The 12,372-nt window shown below is 33.7% G+C and overlaps 1 protein-coding gene across 1 annotated transcript; it reads right to left on the minus strand.

Annotated features, from left to right (window-relative positions):
- Positions 1-5,712: 5,712 nt before the first annotated feature.
- LOC120202062 (probable carbohydrate esterase At4g34215) lies at positions 5,713-8,452 on the minus strand. Its single transcript, XM_039202549.1, has 5 exons — positions 8,014-8,452; positions 7,630-7,843; positions 6,017-6,111; positions 5,834-5,964; positions 5,713-5,762 (listed from the first exon to the last, which is right to left on the minus strand). The coding sequence occupies exons 1-5, from the start codon at positions 8,397-8,399 to the stop codon at positions 5,713-5,715; spliced, it is 876 nt and encodes a 291-aa protein (XP_039058480.1). The 5' UTR covers positions 8,400-8,452.
- Positions 8,453-12,372: the final 3,920 nt, after the last annotated feature.

A 12,372-nucleotide genomic window follows, 5' to 3' on the forward strand; every position in this document is an offset into this window, starting at 1 on the left:
ATGCTAGGTCACTGACATATCCTTTGTCTTTATTTGACCCCAAGAATAGATTAGATCGAAACTTTCTTTCTTTTCTGGAGTTGTCCTGGAGAAGGCAACTTCCCTTGAAGTGAAGTTTCCTCACTCTCTTATAAAAATTCTTAGTCAGCCTGAAGCCTAGCCTCAATAAGAGTGTGTTATAGGTATGTAGTCGCTATAACGAAACGAAACTATTCGAATGACTTTGAAAAATTGGATCTGTAGAGCATGGAATGAAGAGTTTTAGGTTTAGACGTAGCTCTTGATCCACTATACTACCTTGTTTCAGCTCTGAGTTTAACAATATTATTTTTTATTATCAATAAAGTAATTAGCCTTTATTCTCTGGAAGAACTATTAGAAATCTAGGTTATATTTCTTGTCTAACTTTGGTGAATTTCAAGGAAAAAATTCTTTTAAGGGGAGGATAATTGTCACACCCCAAAATTTATTTAAAATTTATTTAAAATTAATTATTTGTTTTTTTGAACTAAAATAAATTTTTAAAACTTCTAAGCTAAATTTGAATGTTTAGGAAATTTAGGGATCAATCCTATAATTTACCCATACTAATATGTCAGCTAAAATAAAAAAAAGGGAGTTAAGGGTTGGCCAGGCTTGAACCCGTGACTTAGGGTATGGTTGGCCATGCCCCTACCGATCAGCCTAGGTCCCTATTGTGGTTAAAAAATAAATTATATATTTTATTTGTTTTATTTAAAGTTTTAATACCCATAACCATAATCCCATTTCCCCCCATGAATCAAACCCAAAATTTTCCCTAGTCCCCACCGCCCTTCTTCCTCGATCAGACCATCGTCAGCGTGAGCCGTCACCACCAACGTGATCGGTGACCTCCCGTGACCAAAAACCCTCGGTTAATTCATCGAAAGTAACCTCCGTTCGTAGTGAAAGAGCCAAGAAAGCCTCATTAAAAACCCCCGTCATCGTGTATATTTTCATTGATTTCGGCCACCTCGAACATCAGCTAGCCTGACCGCCTACTCTAGCTTCCTCATCGTTATATGCTCAAAACCTGATCAAATCTGTTGTTCGTCGTAGCCATTTTCATTGATCGTCAGTGTGAGTAAGCTACGATATAAATTTTGATTATTTATTACGATTTTTGGTTGATTTTTGAATTATTTGGATTGTTTGGAGTTATTTGGTGAGCTTGGGAGTAATCGATTGTCGACCAAACCCATTTTCTTCAGTTCATGTGCCGCCACGCGCCGCTGGGTATGTGTGAGGATTGCCCTCCACCTTTGGTTCTTATAGAACCGTTCCATATGAACCAAACCAGCATGAACTGGTTTGAATCGGTCTGAGTCAACTCGAACTGAACCAAGTCATCCTGAACCAATCTGAGTCAACCTAAACTGGTCTGACCCGATAAATTTTACCCAACCCATTGACTTGACCTAACCCGTTGACTTTGACAAGATCTGTTGACTTTGACTAGAGTTGACCGTTGACTTTGACCCAAAAAAGTCAAATTTTCTGAAAAGTCATATTTTATGTTTTCGACGTCTTGAGTTTGATTCCGAAGTCTGTTTTGCCAAATTCAAACCCGAAAGCCTCCTAATTGACCATTAAACCCGAATGTGCATTGTAATTTAAGCTATTTAAGTAAGTTTATTTAATTTAAAGGCAATGATTAATTTAGGTTATCGTTATTTAAGGTACTCGAGGATCTCTTTACTGATTGTCTGCTCGACCTGGTTCCTCCTGATTCGCTCATCTGCGAGAGCCCGTGAATACTCATATAGTTCTGTAACCCTATTAAATATTCAGTTTAGTATATTTACTCTGATTATAATTATGTTCTGATATAACCTAGGTTTTCGTTCAACAGAAGAGCGTAGTGAAGTCAGTGCTCGTTAGATCTTCCCAGACTGATTCTTTTTGCGAGGTGTGTTCCTTGTGTGCCATATATCTATTTTAAATATCTGTTTGAAAAATTATGTTCACATGACTGTTTTATCTTCTTTGCAATGTAACTATCTGCTTGACTTGATTTTGTATGATTTATCTGATTTAAAGTATGATTTCTGATTTACTAAAGCTTAAGTCTGATTGTCTGATTCATGTTCTCTGGTTACTATTTTTATTGATAAATAAATATATCTGAACTCTTATTTTCTGTTACCACTTATTACTGTCTGAAAACTATTTTTCTCCAGGGTACTCTAGGATCTGGTATGAAGTCTCTGCAGGTTCAGCTCGGTCAAATTGTTAATTCCTTATATAGGTTTAAACCTATATAGCTGGTAATTCCTTATAGACCTAAGGTGACTCTTGGGTGGGCTCATGGGCCTAATGGGCCTAGTTGTAAGACCTTAATGACCCTAAGGTACTCCCTTAGGGTGGCTCCTCTGTTGTGTGCAATGGGTAAGTCTTTATAGGCCTGAGGGAACTCCCCTCAGGTGGGCACCTACACTTCGACTAGGGTAAGACCTTATGGACTCAATATGCTCCCGTAGGTTGACACCTACGCCCTTCGAGCCTAGGGTAAATCCTTATGGATACAGTTCTGGGGAGCTATATGGTGTTCTATCGGAAGGCGATACTGAAGTTTTAAAATAAACACTCTACTGAGGTTTTAATAATTGTGTTCTAAACCGATTTTAAAAACTTAATTGTATGTTTTATTTCTTCACTTTTGGAACACACTGAGATCCCTAGCTCATTCCCTCAAATTTCTCTCTTTTAGATACTTTTTGATAGGCGACCCGTTCATAATATACCTTTTGTTGTAATTTATTTATCTTCCGAGCTGTATTTATTTTGGGTGACATGTGCCTATATTTTGAAAATATTAATTTTGTTACTGATGTTAGATTTTCTTTAATACTGATTTTGAATTATTTTATTTAGTTTTTACGACTTTGATTTACTGAATTTAAACTTTGATGCTATTAATTATATTTTTAAAGATGCTTAATTATAATTTAGATTTTAAGTTATCAAATAATGTTTTTTTAGAAAATTTATCGTTATCCGTTAGATCTGGTCGTAACACATAGGTCGGGTCTAGGGGGTTATACCATCTTTTCGGATGACATACTTACATAGATTATTCAAAAAGAAATCCCAATCCTCTGTCGTCTCTCATTCAACAATGGTGCATGCATTCGGGAAGATATTTCGTTGACCATACTGTGCAATTGCTATCAATAATACATGTTTACATTGACCGTATAACCACGTACCATCTACTTGGACCATACATTTGCAACATGGAAAACCTTCTATACATGACTTGAATATACAAAAGAGTCTATGGAATATTCTATTCCCTTGAATAAGTTGACCTTCTAGGTTGTATGCAGGCATGGTGTGAGACTTCACGATGGTTCTAGGTATGAATCATTTCATAGCTTGTAATAAATGAGGTATCTCATTGTATGCTGTATCCCAATCACCATATAAACACCTACTTGCCTTCTCCTTCGCAAGCCAAACCGGTTTGTATTTTACATTGTATCTGAACTGGTCTCGAATAGATGTAGCTAACACCAAGCAAGGGATCTTTGGATTTTGTTTAACCAACACCTTTACATTTTGACATAGTCCAATTGTCGGTGGTCTTGTTCGATAGAGTTTTGCAAACATGTGTGTGGACCATTGTACCTTGTGATGACCCAAGCATCTTGCCTCTGCATTTTGGACACTATAATCAGCCACTTACACTCATATCCATATTTAACACACTTCGCATAGAGAGTTTTCTGGTTGGACTCTACAACATTGCAATCTACATGGCCTTTTATGCAATACTCTTTAATCGCCAATGTAACTTCTTTTTTTCCTCTAAATTACTTCCCAACTGATAATTCACCATAGTATTCAGATGATTCAGTCACGTGGCCAGATGTTAAATGTGACATCTTCGGGAATTTAGGTGCCCTTATCACATCTTAATCTATCTCGTGCATGTGAGGGGCATGTTGATATGGTGTCAGATATTCATCAATGGTCATAAGTATCGAAAATATCGTCATCCTCAGCCAAAATGAGTTCCTTAGTTTATTCATCTTCACTAGAATCATCATGTATTTCTCACCAGCGGTTTTCAGCGTCAACATCAACAGTCGAATACGGATGATGTATGCTTCTTGCCCCCATACTATGTGGCTGCAGATGTTCCACTGACTTTGTTTGCACTTGTGAACATTACCATGAAACTTTTTATTGACATATATGTTGGGTTCTCAATCTGACTTTTGAAAGCTATTTAAGATGAAGTTCCAACCATATTTCTTGATAACCCAGGAACATCAGATATATTACACACCATAACAAATAACTCAATAATTGGAATATTTTTTGAGTCATGCAATTCAATCATAGTTGTAATATCATCATCTTCTTCAAGTTGTATTGCAACATACCTTACTAGATTTGGACATATCATAAACATGTACCTCAAACCATCAACTATAACTCAGATTTTCTTTTCTATCCTCTCATTCATTTCTACAAATGGTATGTCTCTTTCAAACATCATATATATAGGTCATTCAGACTAAAAAATAACTCCGTCCCCATTTTCCATAATTTGTCCATTGTAATGGAAATCATGAAAAAATTGTTGCTTATTTTTTGTACATATACAAATATAGATATCAGAATAAATAAAAAATAAAATACATAAATAAAACAATTTGTGACATATTAGATTAAAATTATATTAGATTAAAGTTACTATTATTATTATTATTAAAATTAAAATAATTGTTTTTAACATTTTTAGTAGAAATACTAAATCAATATTATTTTAACATTTTTAAAATTTTTACTAGAAATACTAAATCAAATGTTGATCTAATTATTTTAACATTTTTACTAGAAATACTAAATCAAATGTTGATCAAATTATACTAATGATTCGTAAGGTAAAAATTAAATTTATTAAACCTTGCAAAAAATGTAAATATATTGACAATATTTTTTATTAATTAAAATAAGAATGTTATATCTTTATTTCGAATATTTTATAACTACTTATGATTAAATTATAATAATGATTAAATATAATTAAAATTTATTAATTATATTAAATAATATTGAAGCTATTATTTTTCATCGTTATAATAAATATTATTTTTTGTCATTATAATTATATTTCTTAAACATTTTTATTGCAAATACTAAATCAATATGTTGATCTAATTATCTTAACATTTCTACTACAAATACTAAATCAATAATGTTAAAATTATAAAAATGATATTTACATAACAATATATCGTAAATTGATATTTACTAAGTCAATATGTAACTAACAATAAATCGTTAAATATTTTAAATAAAAAAATTTGACACTTACTTTAGAGTTTTTTGCAACAAGTTGATTTTATAAAAAAAACCTTTTCGAATTTCTTACTCACTTCTTTTTTACGTGAAACAACATATTAAAATTAATATTTTAATATTAAGAAATACGAGATAAAATAGATATATTTTATTCGAATAATACTTCAAATAAAATTTTATTTGAAGAATACTTTAAATAAAGTCTTATTCGAATAATACTTACATATTAAATATTGAAAGAAATTTCGTTCAAAATTTTCCCTAATATTCTTCCCGGATTCTCACTCTTTCAATTGTTCTCGAAATTTTACTTGTTCTCCCCTTCCCTCCATCTGTTATGATCCCCAATTTTCAACCAAAACACCTCATTTTATACTATCTCGGGATATTAATGGTGCTCATATGTTTCCCGTTTAACCACCAACCTACCAGGTTAGTAATAGACAATTAATGTTGCCATTAATACTTATATGTTTCCCAGTCTTAGGCAACCTACCTGTTTCTGCATAGCCTGAAGACGCCGTGCACTCATGGAGTCTTATACATTGGCCTGAAGACGCCGTGCACTCTGGAGTCTTATCCATTGGCCTGAATACGCTGTACACTCTTGGAGTCTTTAAGTTTGGCCTGAAGACGCCAGGCAGTCATGTAGTCTTTATGTTGTTACTGTAGATTTTACCCAAGATGAGAAAATAATTTCGGATGTGGCCTATATTGGGAATTCGCCCCACCTCCCCACAACATTATCTCGGCAATTTGGCCGCTTATCCCTAGCTGGAAAAAAAAAATAAAGGACAAACTACAAGACGCTGACCGAGAATGCTGTAAAAATGAACAAGTTCATAGTTTTTTGTCAACTTGTATTATATTACATTAATCTCCACATACATATGGCAATGTGAAAATTTCTAGATGATTTCAACATGATTTAGGTGATGAAAAGAAAGGAATTAGATTTGTCTAATTGTGCGAATGAGTTACTAACTAACTGTTTTTTTTTTCTGATTTGTCAATGGGTTTTAAAATTTTAACTCTTTTAATTTGTCAATGTCATATAGATATCGATAACCGAAATGGAGTATTGGGTGGAGGTGGATTTAGGGTCTTGATTTTGTCATCTCACTTTGTTTCATCTCTTGATTTGGTTCAATGACTTCAATTGATGGAATAGGAAAATAATAGAGACAGACGGAGGAGAGGTGTTAAGGATAAACTTGTTTATAATAAAAAATTATTTGATATATAATTTATGTAAAATTTAGCTTATATAAATATGTTTATTTTAATGATATATTTTCTATTTAAAGGTTGAAGTTTTAAATTTAAGATTTTCAATTTTAAAATTTAAAGTTTTAAATTTTAAGATTTATGATTAAAATAAAGGGTAAAGTATACAAATGGTTTCGAGACCATAGGACGTTGCTTTATGGAGTCTCTTGACTATTAAAAGTTATAAAATGGTCGTTAGACAGTTCATATGTTCCAAACTCATCTTATCTCGCTAAAACATGATAACAATATGAGTTGAACGTTGACATGTTAACTGAGATATGATAGTTGTTTGAGATTTTGGGATCAAATTTTATCATATCACAATTAGCATGTTAAAATTTAGCTCAAATTGCCATCAATTTTTAATAAAAAAAAATTATGAATTTAGAACATACGAATAGTCCGGTGACCATTTTGTAACTTTCAATAGTCGAGAGACTCAACAAAGCAATGTCCTACGCTCAAGGAACCATTTCGTAACTTTTAATACTTGAGGGAATCAAGAAAACAATATCTATAATTAGGGGATCATTTGTGTATTTTACCTTAAAATAAATAAGTTATATATTACTAAATAATATTCTATCTTTTTTATTTATTCACAGTTTTTAATATAGTTAGACTGTTGTAGTGATTTAAGTAACGGTGTAATATTTTAAAAAATACTTAGAATGAAAGAGTTAACCGGAAACAACGTATATTTTTAAGAGATAAATTGCCAATCAAACCTTCTTACTACAATCGAAAACTAATACGAAACTATACAAAGTATTGGATACAGCACATGGGTTTTACCAACTACTATAAGAGTTTAATATGCTAAGCTTGGTAAAGTTAAACTGATATCTAAAAAAGTCACCTTTCGAAATAAACTCATAATCGTAACTCTTAACCTTTACGGTTTATTTAATAAAAGAAAACTATGGAAAATAACCAATTCCCTAAAATTTGTGCAAAAAGGCAGTGGTGATTGAACCAGAAAAATGAAATGGAAGATATGAAACAATGAACAAAGGGTACCTGGAATACGGGGAGCGTAGGTGTTTGCAGATCGGAACGTAAATCATGGAAGAATCTCTCCAATCTACCTTTATAAAAATCAGCATCTTGTTTATTTTCTGTATCACTCTCCCCTTGATACCAAAGCATTGCCCTATACACTCCCCCACTCTTCACCGCCGCTTGAGCTCTTTTCACCAACTGCTTGTACAAGAGCTCCCCTTTCTGACATTGGCTTATATAGTCCCTCCAATGGCACGAGCAGGGTTTTAAAAAAGGGTCCGCGACCGTGATTTCGTCCACGATATAGCGGTTTCGTCGCTGTCCGAATTACTCGCGACGGCCGTAATAACGCCCGCAACGGCAGCAATCACGGTAAATCCGAAATAACCGAAACACGACCGCGACCGCGATTTAAAATCCTGAGCACGAGGGACCAATCCAACCACCCCAAACTTAGGGTTCTTACCCAACACAGCATTGATAAAGGGCATTCCAGGTCCAATCCCATTTGTCTTGTTGTAATCAATGTCAGCATGGAGTGGTTCAAGGGCTTCGACCCACGTCAGGTTCGCGCTCAGCCTGAAGATCGAAGGGTTCGGCTGGCACTCCGGAGGAACTACGCCGTCCCAAGCTGTGATCCCTGTTGCAGTGTCGTTAAGAACTCCGCCACGACCGGCCATGTTGCTTTGTCCTGCCAAGATTATTATGTTCATTTTTTGTTGAAGAGGATTTCCACATTTTACGGGCGAGGCTTGAGCCAAAATAGCCAAGAGGATGAAGGAAAGCATTGACTCAAACTTCAAGTTTCAGTCTTTCAATCTGTTTATCTCCCAGGAATCTATAACCACGTTGAAATTAAAGATGCTTGGCTTCTCTTTTTGGCTTTTTCTATGGGCTTTCTTCCTCTTTTATTCTAGGGTAAACTACAAATTAGGTCACCTGACTTTTTCTTTTATTTTCAAAATCATGCTTAACCAAAACCAAACAGGAGCCTAGCTCAAACCTAGCCCTATTGTAGCCGCCCCAATCACCCCATTAGCTGCTGTTGATCTCTGCACCAGGCAAGGGAGATGGCTGCTTCAACACGCCGCCACCACCTCCACCACTCCATGCAACCTGCAGAAAACAACAAACAAGAAAGCAAAATGTAACCATTTTTCTTTTTCTGTAATGGGTATAAAACCCCAAACATAAACAGTGTACAATGATCTTTTTGGTTCCCGGATTTTCTATAAGCAATACAAGTCAAAAGCACATTTTGAAGGTATTTTCCTCTCTGTTCGAGTACATAAAAAAAGATTTTTTTAAGTTTCGAATAATAGTAAGCAAAAAGAAAAAAAACCTTTTTTATTTTCAAAAAAAATCAATAAAAAAAGCCTTTGTTTCGGAACACATCCGAAAAGGAAAAAAAGAAAACATTTTTAGTTTCGAAAAATACAACAACCAAGCTTTTATCACAATAAAAAAAGAAAAAAAGGAAGAGGGTTAGATGAGGTTACCTGAGTCATAGAGGTCTTTGTCGGAGATCGTCAGAGTTGGGGAAACCAAAAGGTAAAGGGTGTTTTTTTGGGGTATTTAGGGAGCTTTTTTTGGTATTTTTAGCCCTAAATAGGGGCTAGGTTAGTAGTTCTAGGGATTTGGGATATTTTAGGCTAGTTTAGGAGTTTCAATCGCTGGGAGTGGCTCACGAAACAACGGTTGGACAAAGGGGCGCGAGGTGGCCGGCAGTGGGCCAGCCAATGAGAGCTTTTTTTGTTTTTTTTTTGGGATCTTGGTTAAATTGAAATAAGAAAATTGAAAAGTGGAATAGAGAGAGAGTTTATGATAAAATCACACTTAGGTCCCCCTAGGTTTAGCACGTTTTTACATTTTGGTCACCTGTAGAGACCAAATATGTTATTTTCCCTTTTCCTTGCATTTTATATAATTTTTGGTCTATTTATTGTTTAGTCCCTCTAACTTTAGCGTGTTTTTGCATTCTGGTCATATGTGAGGATTGAAACCATTATTTTCCCTTTTACTTGCATGTTATGTATTTATTGGATTATTTATTGTTTAGTCCCTATAAGTTTAGCTTGTTTTTACACTTTGGTCAGATGTAGTGACTGTTTAAATTTTATTTTAATTTGGTTGGATTAATTTTGTAATTTTCCCATTTTTGTTAATAGGGTATTTTAGGCTTAAATAAAACGGATAATTATTTTTAGTCCATACAGCTTCCGAGTGTTTTTGCGTTTTTTTCACTAACCTATTTTTTATTTTATTTATGTTTAGCCATTAAATTAAATTCATTCCAATTTAGCCCTTATTACATGTGTAATTTATTTTTTAAATCCTTGTAATTTAATATTCTTGCAATTCAACCCTTGTATTTATTTTTATTTCATTTTATTTTTTGAAGTTTTTTGTTTGTTTTTTATTTTAATTGGGGTTTTTATTATATTTAAATTTCATAATTTTTAGTTAATTAGTTTTATATTTTGTCCTTAGATTAGGTTAGTAAACCAGATAGGATCTAGTATTTAGGATGGCATCTTAGTTTTAATTAGGGAGTAATTTGAGTCGAGTTTTCGCATAAGACACCAGATTACTCAAGTCGATTGTTCGAACTTTTAATTTGTTAACCATCGACTAATTTTCTAAAACTCTTTTAATTAAATCCCATAAGTTTTAATAGTTTAATTTAGATATTATTTAGAACCTTGATTTGTTGATTAGTCCTTAAATTTTAGGAGTTATTGATTTAGGCACTCGAACTTCTAGATGTTTAGAACTATGTATTTTAGATCTTGACCCTTTAGTCCTTAAAATTTCGATTAGACTTTTAAAGTAACATAATCAAATAGGTTAAATAGAGCCTCCACTTTTAGCTAGATTTCAATATAGTCCTCTTAATTTAGGAAATAATTCGAGTTGGCCTTCGCCAAAATTCTCAAGGGACCATCTCGATTATTCTATTTAATAATTGATTAAAAATCAAATTGGGTTAATATTAGAATCTACATTTTAGGTTTGTGCCTTTAGGTTCTTTAATTCTCATAATTTGACACTTTAGGATAGAGAGAGCCTTAATTTACACTTGGCTTTATTAGGATGAATAAAACAATTTTGATTGCATTTTAATTTTTAAAATCTATGGCAATGTTCACTTATTAGGGAGTTAATAGTATATATCCCGCAAGTATGTTGAGGGGTGACTAATGGTGATTCTCGAAATAGGTCGACAACCTTTTCAAAACCGCATAATGATTTCTAAAATATCGAGGCAATATTCAGTTAATGGGCACAATAGCTGATATCCCGCATTTATACTAGGGGTGAATGCTATCGACCTTAATAAATGAATGTCCTTTTTAACTTTGCATCCGTAATGATTTTTAAATTAAATAAAGTTCAAACTCAAAATTTTTTATTCTAAATATAGGGTAATCAACTAGGTACCAATTTTTGGGCACTTGTGGGGTGCAATCCTTCCCACGGGTAACATAATCTCGAACCTGAATTTTTTATTTTTGTAGACCCTAAAACTTTGTATTTTGATAAAAATTAAATGTTTTATTAAAATCACTCAATTTTTATGGTGTCCCTATCACACCTTAAATGTTAGTGGCAACTCCCCACATTTTAAATAAAAACCCCTAAGTCAGTACTGATCTTTCCCTACCCAGGCGAAAAATGGTGTCGACAGCTTGGCGAATTCGTTGGGGATATTTTATTTTTTAAACAATTTAATAGTCGAGCCACGGGTTGGTTACCATATATTTAGAATTTTGGAAATTATGAGTTCATTCTTATTTAATTTACATTTCGTTATGTTATTTCAAATCAAAAATGATTCTCTCTCTGGTTTATGCTTACACTTCTGTGAATTTATTTAGGATTGTTGCATATTGTAGATCAAAACCCGAGCTCAATACTGGTTTACCTAAGTAGGGAGCAACATCACACCTCATGAGGAGCATTGGGGTTCCTTTTGTGGGTCTGATAAAGTATCTATGGAAAATATCCTAAGTTGCCTATTCGGATATCAGATACGAGATACGCTTTTAGTGGTGTGATCCCCTAAGCCGAATCCAATTCGTAAGTCTGTGATGGGCCATAATCGGAGTCAACCTTAGCAAGTTGTATAGATGGCTTGATAACCTTTGCTAAAACCCAACCACATATAGAGAATTTAGCAAACCTACCCCGCTAGAGCCATGTGGATAACCTAGGAGAACTAGAGTGCATGCGGTTAGGATTTTAATTTTTTTTGGTGTGTTTTATGCCTGAATTCTTTAAATTTTGCTAGTCTGCATTAATTATTCTTTGAATTCTTTGAATTAATAAAATGCAATGTCTTCCGATAGGACCAAGAATGTGATAAATGTTCAGACATGGTCAGAGTATAGGCAAGCACGATTTGGGGATAATAATGCAGATAGTGAAGAATATGTGTTGCCACAAAAGGTTATTATCAGTGTCAAGTAAGCACATTGGTCCGATTTATCAAGAATATGGGCTAGTTGAGATGAGATTGAGAATATGTTATTCAGAGAAGCCTATGTGGACGTAGTAGAGTTACTAAGTGTACCGATCGATATAGTTATGGTTTGAGCTTTAGCTGAATACTGGAATCCTACTTACCGTTGCTTCACCTTTGTCAAAGTACACATGAACCCTACCCTTGAAGAATATAATGCTTTATTGAACATACCAAATGTCAAAAGGCACTTACTTTACACTAAGGCGATCCGACCCAAAGGAATCACAACCAAGATG

The sequence above is a fragment of the Hibiscus syriacus genome, unplaced genomic scaffold, assembly GCF_006381635.1.
Source record: "Hibiscus syriacus cultivar Baekdansim isolate YM2019G1 unplaced genomic scaffold, ASM638163v2 tig00008146_pilon, whole genome shotgun sequence".
Taxonomy (NCBI): domain Eukaryota; kingdom Viridiplantae; phylum Streptophyta; class Magnoliopsida; order Malvales; family Malvaceae; genus Hibiscus; species Hibiscus syriacus.